A 17,340-nucleotide genomic window follows, 5' to 3' on the forward strand; every position below is an offset into this window, starting at 1 on the left:
AATGGATAAACTTTTATTCTATCTCCAAAGAGGAGCAAATTAATCATTTTGTTTAATTCCAATTCGAGAAACTTTCTACTTAGTTAAATTTTATGTATGTCATTCAAAGTATTTATCCACTTTTCTGTGTTAAACTGAAGTCAGACAAAACCCCTGCCCATTTTGCCTGAAGATTGCTTCATTTTACTAATAATTGATATTGCTGTATTTTGGAATGCCTGGACAACATGCCTGAGAAAGAACAGATGTACTGTTGTTTTTACGAAAAAAGTTAACGTTTAAAATTCTTTTGCATTTCCATAGAAACAAAAATGTTCCAGTAAATCACAGAGACTTTTGGTATGCAACTTACACACTGTACAGTGTATCGGAAAAGACAGAAAATGAAGAAAAAATGAGTGATAATGCCAGTGCAAGTTCTGGCAGTGACCAAGGGCCCTCCAGCAGGCAGCACACCATGGTGTCCTTCCTTAAACCTGTCCTTAAGCAGATCATAATGGCGGGCAAGTCGATGCAGCTGCTGAAGAACCTACAGTGTGTGGAGAGCACCACATGCCAGGCCACAGCCAGAGGTAGTGGGTCCCTTCCTCATGTGTCTCTCTCAGCATTGGGGCTACTACTCTCTCTTCACTCTTGTCATCCTGAGATGCATCATTATTTTGTAGTTTGAAAATTATCAAAAGCTTTTATTTTCATGGAAATTATCACCATGATCAAATCAGTAGATCATGCTACTCCTGATTGAAAAAAGATTGTCCTCATTGGAAACTTTCATCACTATGTTTGAAAGGCAGTGAGAGTAAGTTCCACATGCATTTTCCTTACTCTTGATTCCTTAGGACCAGTCCTTTAAAAAATAATTCTCTGGCATTTCTTAGTGCAGTACAGCATTTAACTCTTGAGGACCATGAACCCTGGGAGACAGGAATTTGTTGATGAGCAATTCAGACTTGACCGTAGATTTTGAGAAAATCTTGATATAATTTCTGATCTTTTTGTTGCAATTTAAGCAATATGCTTAAAGTTTTATCAACTGACTAAAAAGACTTTAGAGGTATAAATGTGACTTTAGTTATTTTGTTTGTAAATCTCCCTAATGTCATATTAATTATTTTGTATTATTGTATCTACTTTAAATAATATTTTCAGTTTGAGGAATATTTCTTTTTTTTTTTTAAGGTTTATTTTTCTTTTTTCTCCCCAAAGCTCCCCAGTACATAGTTGCATATTTTAGTTGTGGGTCCCTGCAGTGGTGGCATGTGGGATGCCGCCTCAGCATGGCCCAATGAGTGGTGCCTTGTCCACGCCCAGGATCTGAACCTGCAAAACCCTGGGCCGCTGAAGCAGAGCGCACCAACTTAACCACTCGGCCACGGGGCCGGCCCCTGGAATATTTCTTTTTTGACTGAGTAATAAAATTTAATGAGCTTTCCAGGGTCTCTATCGGAAGTGTTTTTTTCCGGTGAAATTATGACTCCTGTTAGTGTGATCATAGTGCTGTTCAGTATGGTGGTAACTTAACTTTCAAGCATCCTGCTTAGGATATTACTCTATTCAGCAAAAAATTAACTTATGCTTTGAGTGTTTAACCATAAACTTTGCACTTGTCTAACAGAGGATGTAAAATGTTTAGCTGTGCTATACTGTAAAGGTAATGAAACAGGGATAGACACTCGTAGGCCAAAGGAAAAAAAACAGGCTATATTAAGATACAATTACTTAATATCATTTAATGTTATTACTTCACCTTACATATTTCTTTATGTTCCAGATGCAGAAAGAAAAAGCTTGTATACCCTCTTTCTGGAATCTGTACAGTCACGTCTTCGACATGGGGAAGAACCCACTGCACAAGTCCTCACTGAGCAGCAGGAGACCAAAGGGAACCTAATTAAGATTCAGTCCATTGCTGAAAGGCATCTGGAACTGGATGACGTTCATGATCCACTGCTGGCAATTAACTTTGCAAGGTGATAGATTTTCAATGACTGAAATGGCGGAATCTGTTCAATGTTCAGGAACTATTTATTTCTGCCAAGTAGGGCTTTCCAGTCTTAAAAATAAAAACCTTTGTAGCCTATCCTTCTTGATGAATGGAATACAAGAAGATATTATGTTCACTTATTTCAGATGTATAATTTGTCCTCCTTGTTGTTTATGAAAGTCCACAGACTATCATATGCCCTAGGCCCATGGGAAATGCTTTCACTGGTACAGAAGATGCTCATGAAAATCTAGGTCATAGGTGGGCCTCAGACACACACATTGAGTCAGACCCTTCTTCTGCTTAAAATATGTCTTGACCCTTATGTGCTTTTAGCCCCATAAAATAAGTCATTAGTACCTACACAAAGCCCCATTGCCTTTGGCCATCATTCACTCTCTGTGGCCCTAATGGCTAGAAAGACCTACTCAGTACTTAACACTAAAGCAGAAGTGACTGAACAACTGGTTCACTGAAAGGACAGTTTTGGGGGAATATAGTTTCTGTAATAGTTGGTAATTTTAAGACTAAAGGTAAAAAATGGGACTCTGGAGTTTTGATTTAAGAGAATTCTGTTGAAAGCAGCTCATAAAAAATAGACTCACATTTTTATCTTAAAGGTTGTATTTAGAACAGAGTGACTTTCACGAGAAGTTTGCTGGTGGAGATATATGTGTGGATAGATCATCAGAATCTGTGACGTGCCAGACATTTGAGTTAACGCTGAGATCTTGCCTCTATCCTCATATTGACAAGCAGTATCTAGATTGCTGTGGAAACCTCATGCAAACTCTAAAAAAAGATTACAGGTATAAGGGAGTCGTTTAGCTTTGGAAGTAATCAGTAGTTTATTATACTTTAAGAACTGTTGGAATTATTTTAAAACCTGTATTTCAAGTTAATTTTTATTATAGTAGGAAATGGGTACTCAATAAACAGTTTTCTTTTGAGAGAATCAATTAACCATCAGTGTTTTCCTAACTATGTTGTGGAATTTATTTCTGAGACTCTGTCCCAAAAGAAATAAAGAAAAAGCTTATTGCACAAAAATGCCCATCATAGAGTTTGCTATCACAAGGGAAAACATGAAATTACTTAGTAATGAATGACTGTTTCTTTAAATTATTGCATATCCATATTAAAATATGGCATATCAAGGGGCTGGCCCCGTGGCCGAGTGGTTAAGTTCGCGCGCTCCGCTGCAGGCGGCCCAGTGTTTCGTTGGTTCGAATCCTGGGCGCGGACATGACACTGCTCATCAAACCACGCTGAGGCAGCGTCCCACATGCCACAACTAGAAGGACCCACAACGAAGAATAAAAATTAGAATAAAATCTTAAAAAAAAAAAAAAAAAAATATGGCATATCAATATCATGTATGAACTTTATAAAGTTCATAAAAATTATGTTTACACAGAGTTTTAAATAATGTAAAATGTTCTTAAAGCTTAAAAGGCAAGATATATAATATGATAGGAACTATGTTTTTTTAAATGCATAGAAAACAAGACTGGAAATAAATAGCCCAAATATTAACGATGGAAATTCACTATGAATGGTAGGATTTGGATTAACTTTTTTTCGTTACACTTTTGTGACTTTGCCCAATTTTCTACAATGTTATGAAAAAATCATTTATTTCTTTCTGATAATTAAACATTTTTATTATTAAAAATGTCTTTAAGAGGTGTTAGTATTTCTTATTTTAGTAAACGTAGAATGTAAACCAGTTTTCTCTAAAAATAGTAGCATACAATACTTGGTACTGATCCAGAATCCTGTCTGATGAGCTTAAGATCTTTCTGTCACTTATTTTCTCTCTATTCAGGTTGGTCGAGTACTTGCAGGCCATGAGAAATTTTTTCTTAATGGAAGGTGGAGATACCATGTATGACTTCTACACATCAATTTTTGATAAAATAAGAGAAAAGGAAACCTGGCAGAATGTGTCATTTCTTAATGTACAGCTCCAAGAAGCAGTAGGACAACGTTATCCTGAAGACAGTTCACGGTAAAATACGGGAGCAAACTTTTATTTTAAAATATTATGAAATAATCCATGTATCACAACTCTTCTATAAATTTTTATATATATTACCTTATTTAATCTTCACACTAACCTATGAAGTTTACTAATGTTATTTTACAAATTAGAAAACTGAGACAGCAGGTAGCTAAATGACTTGCCCACTAAGCAAAAGGAGACAATGAGATGGGACCATGCAGCCTTTCAGAATCTGATGGCTTCCCTCACGTGACTAGAGTCAGTGCTGGCCTTTGGCTGTGGCATGTCTCGGTTCCATGTGCCTTGCCCTCCAGCCAGCTGCACAGACTCCTTACACAGTAGTCTCGGTCAGCACTCTAAGACAGTGAGAGCAGAACCCTCAGGGCCTGCTGAAACTTGAGCTCCAGGCCTCACAGACCCTCACTTCCACCACATGCAGTTGGTGAAACCGAGCGACATGCCAGCCCAGTCAGGGGTGGGAAATAGATTCTGCCACTTAATGGGTGAAGTTGCATGTTCTAAAACTGTTATATAGGTTTCCCCTGTTGTCCAAAAGTAGAACTTTCCTATGAAAGCTTTCTTAAGCCAAAATGGTGTAAAGCGATAAAGCAATTACCATTAATTTATATGGGAAAAAATTTTGAGTGTTCCCAGACCCGAAAAATAACCTACCAAAATAAATTGAGGTAAAGCACAGATGCTCACAGACACAGTGCAGAGCTCTGGCGCCTTGATCCTGAGTGTAGTTCCCAGGGAAGGAGCTTGGCGACTCTGGCCTTGCTCCTGGTGGGCACTGCCTCTGTAACGACTCACTGCAAAGCAAGTGCTGGGGCCGCCCCGTAGCTGAGTGGTTAAGTTCACGTGCTCCGCTGCAGCGGCCCAGGGTTTCACGGGGTCGGATCCTGGGCACAGACATGGCACTGCTCATCAGGCCATGCTGAGGCGACATCCCATATAGCACAACCAGAGGCACTCACAACTAGGATATGCAACTGTGTACCTGGGGGCTTTGGGAAGAAGAAGAAAAAAGAAAAAAAGAAAGATCTGCAACAGACTTTAGCTCAGGTGCTAATCTTTAAAAAAAAAAAAAAGTGCTAAACGCTGTTTTTGCTTTTTGCCTTTTTTCATAAAAGCGAACATCCTTGTCAGATTTCTTTCAGTTAGCAAAAACAGGTACAAATATAGGTTTTTTGTAAAAGCTAGCTTTTGGATCATGGAGGAAACCTGTATAGGCTTATCCCTGACGTGGAGCTAACCTGCCCTTTGCTGGTGTCAGTCTGCCTGCTGAGCGACTGGCCAGGGCTGGGGGTTGGTACCGGCACGTCTCTGTGGAGCAGAGGCTCATCTTCCACAGTGTTTGGCCATCCTCTTTCCTGTTCTATGTCTCTGCTTGGCTTCCTTTCTTGGCTCCCTCAGTGGTCCTGCAAAAGTCATCATGATAATGGTTAACATTCATTACATGCCAGGTAAGGCATTCTCTTCCCACAGCCACACCAGGTTACCAACTTTCTACTACTTAGTAGATTATTCCTTTTATTTCTATGTCATTCTTTTATTACCTTTAATTCTTCCATAAAAGCAGAATTTTCATCAATTATGTGGTTAGTAAAAGCAGGGTAACTGCTGGATTCTTTTCATAATAAGAAATTGGTGCCCAGCAACCCCCAGAGGGAGCTAGGGAAGGTTATGTTTTTCATTATCAGCAGAAACTCTTGAATCTTGTTAGATTTAATATGTTTCAATCTATTACAGTTATCCTTTTTTTTGTTGCTCAGACTGTCCCATCTTTACCTAGAGGGAAGCCCTTCACTTGACCGTGGTAATCTCAGAGAGTATCCTTTCAAGAGTGGATGTCCAGGCTCATCCTGTGCACTTCCTGCCCCCAACATGTGTGCCTCTCCCACGAGCGCTTGTCCTGTCTCTTTGGTGGCTTAAAAAGCCATCTGTCTCGGTGCCGGAGTATTCCTCTGTACTGGATTGTCCCTGCTTCTGGGCTCTCTCAGTGGATGGAGCTAGGAAATAAGTAGAAAGAGAAAAATGTTCATGTAGATATTTCCAACTTATATTAAAGATTACAGCATTTCACTTCTTTGATTTTCCTTTGTATCTCTTCCTATGAGTGCTAACACATTAACATGCTTTTTGGTTTTATTCTACAATAAGTAGTAGTAATTTCAAAGTAACAATAACAGCAACAAGGCCACTAAGAATTTAAAACATGCTTGTGATTATTTTCTCTTCCTATACTTTGAAGTCATCAGAATCCTGTGTTTCAAGGTCACTTGGAGTAATTCTTTGTGTGATTATGCCACCACCTTGACATAGGGTCAAGTTCATTTGTTTTAGTTTCTTTTCTGCTTTTAGAAATTGCTTTTTTTCTTTTCTTGATTGAATTTTCTTTCTTGTTTACTAAAACAGCATATTTTTCTTAAGTTAAAATCACTGGTACAAAGGTACTTTTAGGGAGATATGCCTTCTATTCCTGTTCCTGCCCATTTTCTCCCTTCCCTGTTGCTAACCATTTTTATTAGATTTGTTTTATCTTTCTAGTGTTTATTTTTTGGACCCAAAAACATATGTTTGTGTATTCCTTTTCCTCCTCACATTACATAAAGGTAGCGTGTAGTACATACTCTCTGACACCTGGTTTATTTTTCTTACATAACTAAAATATATCCCAACCTACTCCATTTGCAGGCTAGAGAGCTTGTGCTCATTCCTTTACAGCTGACGGGCTTTCCACTGTGTTCTTTCAACCAGTTGTCCTATGGGTAGACATGTGGGTTTCTATTCTTTTGCTGTGCATGTATGCAATGGCTAGTCTTGTACATTTCACTTCATACTTTTGCCCATATAAATTTGCAGTATATTCCTAGAATAGGATTGCCAGGTGAAAGGGTAAAAACATGTGTAATTCTGCTAGCTGTTACCAAATTTCTCTTCATAAAGGTTGTATCTTTTCTAATTCCTACCAACAATATGTAGAGTGGCTTTCTCTACAGCCTCACCAACAGAATATGTTGTCAGACTTTTGGATTTTAGCCAGTCTAATGGTGAGAAATGGTATCTCAGTGTAGTTTAATTTACATTTTTCTAATTATGAATGAGTTTAGTCATCTTTAGATATGTTTATTTTTGCATTTCTGTCAGCATCGCGTTATTGGTCTTCAGCGCCTGCATTTTTAGAAACTCTTTATATAGGTTTTCCAATTTGACATTTGTCTTTTTATTCTGCTTATGATAAAACAATTTTTTGTTTTTGTTTTGTCATGCAGACGTTTCTTAGTTTTTTTTTATTTTTTGTTTGTTTCTTAGTTTTATAATGTATCAGTCTTTTATTGGTTCTGGATTTTAAATCATAGTTAAAGTTTTACTCTCTCCCATGTTCTAAAGAAATTTACTCATCTTTTCTTCTAATGCTTGAATGGATTTTTTTACATTTAGATATTGATCCACTTGGAATTTATCCTGCTAAAAAACATGAGAAATAGATCCAGTTTTATCTTTTTCCAAATGACTAGTTGGTTCCTATCATTTATTTCTTTTAAAAAAAAAATCTGTCTTTCCCCTATTTGAGATGCCCCTTTATCATTAAATTTTCATATGTACTTGAGTCTCTTTGTAGATTTTTCCATCTTATTTCATTGTTCTGTCTGTTTATTCATGTGCTAGTAGCATTCTATTTTAATAATAAGGTTTACTGGCCATTCTTTCTTATTTATTTTTCCAAATGTACATTATCATCAACTTGTCAAGCTCCACCAAAACAAAAATCTTGATGGTATTTTCATTGAGATTGCGGTCCATTCATAAATTAACCCAGGACAAATGAGCCACCCCTGGGGACCCCTGCTGCCATGGCTTCCATGTGTTCTAGGTGCCTGTCTGTGCCCTCAGGCTCACTGAGTCCGGGCCCACGAGTCTCCTTGGTTCCAGCATCAATGCCAGCACTGCTTTCCTGCCCTTCCCAGTTTCCCCCGCCTTACACCGCTCCCATGTCCCTGTTGCTCTTTCTGAAGCCTCCCTGCAGGCCCTTTGCCCTCCACCTGCCCTTGGTGTAGCTTCTCACTCTCCTGCCTCAGCACTCCTGCCTGGGGCACTTATATTCCATGTTGATGGCTTCAGCGACCATTAATGACCTGCAGATCAGTACCTTTAGCCCAGGTGTCTACACAGTCAGCACCTCATGACTGTACTCGAATGTCATGTATCCAGAACTGAGCTCATTATTGTCTCATCCCAAACCACCCTTTGTTTCTTCTAGTCAAGCACCACTGTTCATCCTGGTGCTCAAAGGCAGTCTGTGGCTCACCCTAGATTCCTTCCTCTCTCCTGGTTCCCACACATCCCTAGTTGCTTGGTTCTGCCTCCTGGATAATGTTTCCCCTTAACTCTCAGTGCCTCCTAACCATCTCTGTCTCTCAGCCTCTCTCCCTTCCACTTGACCCCCACAGGGGTACCAGAGTGACCACAATAAACCAGCAACTCCCACCACCACTCACACTCAGGCTTCTCATTGGCACCTCATAACCGACGGACTGAGCTGCTTTTCATCAGAGAGAAAACTTTACTGTCTGGCTCATTTTTCTAGCCTCTTTTCGTATACACTTACACATGCAGACACATCATATGTTCTCTCCTATCACACTTTACATTTCAGGGATTCAGAATTTTTCTGGTTTCCCCAAAAGCTGTACTCTGCCCCCAGAAGCCTTCATGTGTCCTGCTGTCTCCAGTTACTTGCTCTTCCATTTGCATGGCCTGGCAGTGCTCTGCTCTCCTGCAAAGCTCTGCCTGGCCTGGCTTGGTGCAGCACCCACATCTGCTCAGTGACAGGAGGGTGACTCTGCATATTTCCTCTGGGCTGTGAGCGCCTGGAGAAGGAGAAGGAATTGACTTTCTTTCACCTGCTTAGCATGGTGCCTGACAAGATTTTCAGTAGGTGCCTACTAAGTAATTAGTGGATGCACAAGTAACACACTTATCAGCTGAAGAATGTTGGGACTAGTGCCTGTGACATGCAATGAATAGGCCAATTTATAAATCACATGCCACTCTTTACATCACTGGTTGTAAGGCTGACTCCCCACCTCTGCCTTACACTTAAACCTTCACTGGTCGGCATCCAGGCATCATTGCTTGGTACCTCTATAACTGTGGGAGTTTTAGGTAATTTCTCAGTCCCCAGACAAGACTACTCTGAGGATTAAATGAAATAAGGACACTTAAGTGCCATGTAGTGCCTGGCACAGGGACGTTTCCATGCAGCATGTTGGTTGCTTTCTTTCTATTGAGAGTCACATTCAAACCTGCGTTAGGAGAGAATGGAAAAAGCAGACCCCGTTCTCGTCGATGCACTTGCACACACACACTCTTCAGGATGAGGAAAGCAATCCCTCTCCACCACCCTCTGCAGAGGGTCCATCTTCTGAGCCTGTTGCTTGAATTTTACCAGAATTAAGCACCCACCCTATCATCATTATACAGGAGTCCCCCATTATCCTCAGGGGATATGTTCCAAGATCTGCAATGGATGCCTAAAACCACAAATAGTACTGAACCCTATATATATATACCCTTTTTTCCTATACATACATACCTATGATAAAGTTTAATTTATAAATTGGCTACAGTAAGAGATTAACAATAACTAATAAAATAGAACGATTATGACAACATACTATAATAAAAGTTACGTGAATGTGGTCTCTGTCTCACCCATTTAATATTTTCAAACCACAGTTGACCGTAGGTAACTGAAACCAAGGACGGCAAAACTGCAGATAAGGGGAACTATGGTATCTTTTCCCCTGACTTTGTCTTTTTTTCCTAATTAACTTACCACACTTGTTAAGTATCTCTTCTCTTTTATAGCTAAACTCATTATTTGAAAACTTTGCCCCTCTTCCTTATTTCTAAAACCAAATTCCTATTCTAGAATATATGCTGGAAAATATGGCTTTATTGGAATATTTGTATTCCTTTTATGAAATACAATGTCTTTTTTGGAATATGATGTAAATAAATGTTAAAATGCTAATTTTTTTTAAAGAACATTTTTATATGAGCATAGTACTTTCACACAAACTAAAACTAAAATTTCTTTATCTAGTCTATCTATAACTTTTGAAAATGTTGACACAGCTAAGAAGAAACTCCCTGTTCATATTTTAGATGGTCTGACCCTGAGCTACAAGGTATGTTCTGAATCTCTTTGTAAGAACATTGTTTTCTATTAAAACCTGCAAGTAATAGGTTACTTTCTCCTCTAATTTTCTGTTTTGTTCTCATAGGTCCCATGGCCTGTGGACATTGTTATAAGTTTGGAATGTCAAAAAATTTATAATCAGGTGTTCCTTCTCTTATTGCAAATAAAGTGGGCAAAATATAGTCTGGATGTTTTACTCTTTGGTGGTAAGATTTGTTTTCAAGAGATAAATCACAATTTTATTTTAGCCCTGAGAAAAAGAGGTGGTGATCTTTGCTCATTTTTTAATGTATACTCAAGTGCCCAAATGGTATGTATTTGTAGCAGCGGTTTTACAGACATCAGAATTAACTTCCCTGAATGAAATACCAGGAAATTATACTACATTCAATCTGAAATACAATAACTTGATTAGGAATTTATCCAGAAAAAATATTCTTCATAGATTATGCAAAAATTTTTAATAACAAGTTAACGGGACTTTGCATTTACATTTTAATCACAGTGATAATGAAAGTGACACAGGGAACTTTTCACTGCTTCACCTTCCAGACACCCTGGAGGTGGGTCCCTGCTGCACACCCGGCAGAGTGCTCTTTGTGGGGTTGACTGTGCTGTGTGCGTTTGGGGTTTGAGTACATGCTCTTCCCACCCACTCTGCTCTTTCAACCTTTTACAGAACTGGCTAGTACTGCTGAAAAACCACAACTTAAAGAAGAAGTTTTATGTGAGCAAGACACAGCTGCTCAGTTTGGACCACAAAAGGAACCAGTGAGACAGCAGATTCATCGTATGTTCCTCTTGAGAGTGAAGCTCATGCACTTTGTGAACAGCTTGCACAACTACATTATGACCAGGGTTCGTGTCTGTGTGTCTGCCTCAGTTCTGTCCCCTTGTATACAGCTATTCATAGAGAATTATTTGTGATATATTTATAAATACAAAGGAGCCCACAAAATACTTCTAGACTATAAATATGAAAATAGCACACATAAAAAATTTGATCATAAAATAACATGGCAGCAGGGGGAATTTTTTTTAAATATTCCAGAGCATGTGTGTCCAGAGACTGCTGCCCCGCCTGTCCAGTGACCCCTTGGGACAGGCACACCCAGAGCTCCTCTTTTCGAATTGCCTTCAGAATTTGCTGCATAGTTCTTTAAATTTCGTTAGTGGTGACACAGCTGTCCCTGGAAAATGACACCAATTTTTAGTAACAGCCAGAATCCATCAGGCTGGTGTAGTATGTAAGGAGGAAGATACAGCCTGATTATATACTTTTTTCCTCAAAAACAAGAAGTAACTCATTACAAAGTAAATGAAACTGCTTTTCATATACATCCTAGAATGAGATCTAGAGGAAGTCTGGAAGAGGAGTTCAGATATTTGAACAGTAGCAGTATTTTTGGAGGATAGTACTCATTTGTGGTTTAAAGCTTGCTTAAAAAACCTCATTTGTAGTCATTCTGGTATATAAGTTCTAAAACCACCTCCTTTGGGTGAAGTGAGCCTTCGAAGCCTTTGTTTTAGATAGGGTGCATATGGCAGAAGAGCTCTCTGATTCCCGTGATTTAGTGGGCTTCAGAGGGCCAGCCCTAAGCCTTTAATTGTTGAGAATAAATGGTAGGAGTTTAAGTATTTGCTTAATTTGTTTTTTGTTTTCTATTTAAAATATATCTATGCTCCTTTAAAAGAAAGACCAGTATACAAACAGTGGAACTCACGAAAATGTATACATTCAATTTAACTGATAATTGTTTTTAAAAAGTCAATGTATTTTCTATACAGTTTGATATATTTGCCCCTCCCTCCCAGGAACAGTCTGCTAGTCCAAAGTGAGGCATTTATTCACTGTGAAGGGTGTGTCCTAAAGGACTGGCCCCACCATCATTCTAGATAAGAACGTCAACCTTTAAAGAAGGTACTTTATAAACTCTACAGATGTGATTATTGAAGGAGGAATTTGAGAGGAGTAGAAGAGGTTGGTAAAAAGTTTTGTGTCTGGCATACAAGTCCTCAAAGTAGTCTGCTGATCTGCTGATTTAACTTCATCTTTCTCTTCCAAGATTCTTCACAGTACGGGGCTGGAGTTTCAACATCAAGTTGAGGAAGCCAAGGATTTAGATCAGTTGATTAAAATTCACTATAGATATTTGTCAACCATCCATGATCGATGTTTGCTGAGAGAAAAGGTACATGAGATGTCACCTGCAGACTTGGCCACCAAGGCAGGAGTGAAGCTGGCCAAGGGAAGTTGTCCCGCTGCTTTGGAATTTTATACTTATTAAGCTTCTTTTCTGCAGAATATTCTTTAAGGAAGAACCAGATCAAATGAAGTTATAAGTGTGTGCCATATTATCAGAAATTATACCTGAAAGAAACAGTTGAGAACTGTACTGTGACAGTCTTCACTCACTCTGCACTGCACTTGGATTCAGTTGGAAAATTGTATCTGTAGCTGTGGAGTAATAGTGCTTTAGTCAGGAAGCATGTCCAGCTTTGTGTGAATTCAGGGGATTAAATCATTTTTACAGCCACTGGACTGACTTGCTCTATTTCAGTGGTGAATTTAAATGGCCATCCCAGGATGTGGTAGCTTACTCTATTTGTCAGACTCTGCTACTACTGCTACCTCTATCACAGGTGCAGTAGATGTGTGGACCAATTCCAAGTGCACTCTATTCAGAGCCTCGAAACCTTCCTTATGATGTAGGAGGCAGTCATTGTACTGATGACAGTTTTCTGTGACTCATTTAAATTATGTAAAAGTGTTGGTGTCAGTGTCCAAGCATAGTTACAGAGCCAGTGTTCTCTCTGTGGCTTTGCTCTCCAGGTCAGCTTTGTGAAGGAAGCCATCATGAAGGTGTTGAACTTGGCTCTCATGTTTGCAGAGGGCTGGCAGGCGGGCCTGGGGGCTTGGCAGTAAGTATGTGGCCTGTGGAACCTCTGTGCTATGACTGTTTTGCCTTACCTTTTAACTGGCTTCATCTAGGAGCTTTTTTTTCCCTCTAGGCCATACGTCACATATACTTGTATTTAGGGAAAGAATTGAATAATCGAATTTGTTCACCTAAACTAGGCCACATCAAGAATTGTGCAATTCTTTTATGAGTGGTAAAACAATAAAAACTGACGTCTTTTAATTAGGACAAGCAAATATTCTTAGATTACATGCATGTTTTGTTTTATAGATTTTGTTAAGTTTTTGTTATGAACACCTTCAAACATACACAGAGGTAGAGAAAACAGCAGACAAACCCCAGGTACCCATCACCCCTCTTCAGCAGTTACCAGCAGCAGTTCTCATCTTTGTTCACCAACCACACCCACTTACTTGCTGAATTATTTTACAACAAATTCTCTACATCATGGTAGATTATAGTCCAAAGTTGTACTTTACTTTCAGAGTGTTTATTATTCATACCTGCCACATAGAAAGGCAGGTGCCCTGCAGTCAGACGACAGGTGAGGAGGAACTTCCTCTTCGATCTAGAGCACCATCCTCTACTCTTAGCTTCAGTGTACAGCTCAGTAGTTTGTCCCTGTCTTGTTTATAAAATTAATGCAATGATAATGCTGCCATTACTTCCCTGAAATAAAAGTGCAAGCGAGCCTGGATGACCTGGTTGTTGCGATACTAGTCAGTGTTACTGAGGAGGTAAGAGTTCACTATAGTGCTAATTTAATTAAAAATCTTAACCTGTGCCTATATCAAAATATTCTGAATGAAGAAACTAAGATAGTAGGTAAAATTCATAATTGCAGGGATGTAAACAGATTTCTTACTTGCTTTTTGCTGTCTCAAAGTGTGTAAAGTATATTTCTCTTTCCATGTCACTGGAGGGTGAAGGAGAAAATAATAATACTGCTGCATATGCTTTGCTGAAATTGAACTGCTTCAGTTTCTTCAACATGTAACTTGTAAGAAAAAAGCAGGTTGGGGCCGGCCCGGTGGCGCAGCAGTTAAGTTCGCACGTTCCGCTTCTCAGCGGCCCGGGGTTCGCTGGTTCGGATCCGGGGTGCGGACATGGCACCGCTTGGCACACCATGCTGTGGGTAGGCATCCCACATATAAAGTAGAGAAAGATGGGCACGGATGTTAGCTCAGGGCCAGGCTTCATCAACAAAAAGAGGAGGACTGTCAGTAGTTAGCTGAGAGCTAATCTTCCTCAAAAAAAAAAAAAAAAAAAAAAGCAGGGAGTGAGGAGGACTTAAGTATAAGAACCATCGCAATTTATGGAAATTAATTGATCCTGATTCAAACTTAAAGCAGAAAAGTGAAAAATTGCAAAAGCAATGTGAAATTTGACCACTGATTATTTGATGATATAAAAAATCATTGTTAAATATTTTTAAGCAGATGGTATTGTAGCTTTGTTTTAAAAAGAGTCTTTATCTTTAATATATCCACACTGAAGTATTTATGACTGAAATGCTGTGATGTCTCAAATTGCTTCTCATTGTGATGGGGCTGGGGTGTATGTAGGACTGCCTGGGGCTGCATGACTGCTCGTCTTGAGTGTGGGCATGTGAAAGTCCACTGAGTAGTTCTCTCCTATATATGTCTGATTTCCCATAGTAAAAAGTTTTATAATAATTTTAAAATTTGCGATTTCATATCTTTAACGTGTTCTTTATTTCTAAAAGAAGATATGCTTATGAAAAGTAAAAACACAGGCCTGTCAAATGGAAAAGGGAATATCCCCAGTCATCCTAGCTCCAGGACTCAGTGCCATCCTGAAACAGAAGTTTTATATCCTGCTGAGCGTTTCCTTCAGATGCTTGGAAAGTTTTTATTTTAAAGTAAAGCAGGAAATTTTATATTTTATTTTATAATCTTTAGACTTAGGATTCTAAATAATTAAACTGAAGTACATTTAACATTACTCCAAAGGTATTTTGTAGCCTACCTATTGACCTCTTATGCACTTCTTAAACTGAAATTTACCTTCTTTCCTAGAATGGAATCTATAGAGAAAATGGAGTCTGATTTTAAAAACTGCCATATGTTTCTTGTAACCATTTTAAACAAAGCCGTCTGTAGAGGATCCTTTCCCCATCGTGAGTACACCATGTTAAAATATTACAGTTTTTATATTTTCTTGTATCTAAGTCTGTGTGTTATAGTTTTGGTACTGACCTCATGAAGATTAGAATTTTTCACCATTGCAAACCTGGAAGGTCCCTCAGCAGTTGTGCCATGCTTTGAACTGTTTTTTGAGAATAGCAATGGAACAAATGAATGTCAGATGTAAGACACTGAGACTAACGGTCTTGCTGTCTGGCGTGTCATTTGTTACAGCAGTGGTTCTAGAACTGTTACTGAATAAAGCAGATGGTAGAACAGGTTTTGGTTGACCTTTACTATCATGTATAACCTTTGTAACTATTCCCTTTCCAAAGATAGAAGGGTTTTTTTAGCAACTTAGAAACTTCCAAGGCTGCCTTTTGCACAAGGAAACGCAGGCCTGACAGTTTAGAACACAGTATGTGAAGCAGGCAGCGTCTGGGGTGCGTCACAGGGAGAAAAGAGCTATTTAATCTGCAAAAACAAAGAGCTAAATAGTATCTCTTTGCACGACTTTTTTTTGGAAAAGTATGCAGGGTTAATCTTTTCCCTATTTCTGCATATTCAAATTGTAATATATTCATTAAGAGCTAAACGTTTTTTAAAATGTTGTTAGAAATGTGTTAGAGGAAACATGGATGCATTTGTCCATTGTTGCTTTGGGTGATTCTTATGCAAGTAGATTCCATTCGTAGGTTAGAACATGGCATTTTGTGATGAACTGACCCATATGGTTTTATGACATATGAGACAAATGTGATTTGTTCAGTGAAACGCACAAACTTTTTGTTTTCAAAATTAAAATGATCTGAAATAGAAATAAATCTTACTTTTTGAATTTTTACTTAGTAAAGTTTATCATCTTGATTATACATTAAAAATAATCAATATTTTAATTAAAAATAGAAAAGTCTTTAAATACTTTCAGTTTTGAATTTATTAAAGCCTTATTCAGATGTTTTAAACCATTTTTTTTTTCCAACCTTATTTCTATTTTTCCCACAGTGGAATCTCTAGCACTGTCACTCATGGCTGGCATGGAACAGAGTTAAATGTCTTCAATGTAATAAATATCTCAGATTTAATCTTCATACATATGCATTTCCACCACATGCAGTTGAGAAGGAGCAATCTTTATTTTGGTTCATTTTAAAAATTGTTGTCTACTGTCTAGACAAGTAGATTTGTAGGTCTTTTCTCTGGAGATTATTGGATAGTATATAGGATTATGTGTATAAAATTGTATCAATAATGCAAAGTGTATATAGGCTGTTTACACTTACATTTCCTACTTTAAGCTCTAGATTTATGGTATTGATAATGTGAATTGTATCATTTTTGAAAATGTAATTATTAATATGAAAAATAAAGTACTTTAGTTAAATTCTTTAGTTCTCTTTTTACTTGGCCACAGAAGTTTTTTATGTAGAGTTTTACATACTGTCTTCCCTAAAGGTTGTCTTAGATTTGGTTGTCTCAAAAATGTATTTTTATGTGCCCGGGAAGTTCCAAAATGGAAAATAACTTTAATCAATATCAATAAATGTAAAAGCCAACTTCACTTAGGGCCATCTGTTGGTACATGCTTATTATTTGACATTTCTGAGCAATTTTTGTGAACAAGTTATATCTTAAATAAAATCATGCTTACCATTCAATTTTTCCACATTTTCTTTGTATGCTTCTTGGCATGTCTCCAGCACTTATGACTCAGCACTGTATTTACTACTTATTTTTAAAGAACAACTTCTGAACTCAAGGTAGCCTCAGAACTGAGCACCAGGCCTTCTCGCCCTCAGACCCAATCTCAATCATTTTGCTGCATTAGCATTTCCTGCATTCAGATGGCAAAGTCTGCGAACAAACCCTCCTGGGAACCAGCCCAGATCTGGGGCTTTACTCTGAAGTCTTGGAAGAAATTCACCAAGGAGGCCTTCAAATGCCAGGAGATGAACAGCTACTTCCAGGTCTCAAGAAAATATTTTTTTGTTTTGCTAGCCCTGAGATAACATTTCTTGCCAATCTTGCTCTTTTTGCTTGAGGAAGATTCGCCCTAAACTAACGTCTGTGCCAGT

At 38.4% G+C, this 17,340-nt stretch overlaps 1 protein-coding gene across 1 annotated transcript in view; it reads left to right on the forward strand.

Moving 5' to 3' along the window:
• Positions 1 to 16,917, forward strand: part of LOC124234638 (gamma-tubulin complex component 5) — a gene marked incomplete at its 5' end in the record, with an annotated part of 29,744 nt that extends 12,827 nt beyond the window's left edge. Inside the window, 11 exons of the mRNA XM_046651955.1 lie at positions 304 to 572; positions 1,772 to 1,970; positions 2,605 to 2,793; positions 3,813 to 3,995; positions 10,102 to 10,186; positions 10,283 to 10,403; positions 10,877 to 11,055; positions 12,264 to 12,389; positions 13,031 to 13,119; positions 15,158 to 15,258; positions 16,271 to 16,917. Coding sequence (XP_046507911.1) covers positions 304 to 572; positions 1,772 to 1,970; positions 2,605 to 2,793; positions 3,813 to 3,995; positions 10,102 to 10,186; positions 10,283 to 10,403; positions 10,877 to 11,055; positions 12,264 to 12,389; positions 13,031 to 13,119; positions 15,158 to 15,258; positions 16,271 to 16,317 — 1,588 coding nt within the window. The remainder of the gene's footprint in view (positions 1 to 303; positions 573 to 1,771; positions 1,971 to 2,604; positions 2,794 to 3,812; positions 3,996 to 10,101; positions 10,187 to 10,282; positions 10,404 to 10,876; positions 11,056 to 12,263; positions 12,390 to 13,030; positions 13,120 to 15,157; positions 15,259 to 16,270) is intronic.
• Between the last annotated feature and the right edge of the window lie 423 nt (positions 16,918 to 17,340).

The sequence above is a fragment of the Equus quagga genome, unplaced genomic scaffold (assembly GCF_021613505.1).
Source record: "Equus quagga isolate Etosha38 unplaced genomic scaffold, UCLA_HA_Equagga_1.0 98291_RagTag, whole genome shotgun sequence".
NCBI lineage: Eukaryota > Metazoa > Chordata > Mammalia > Perissodactyla > Equidae > Equus > Equus quagga.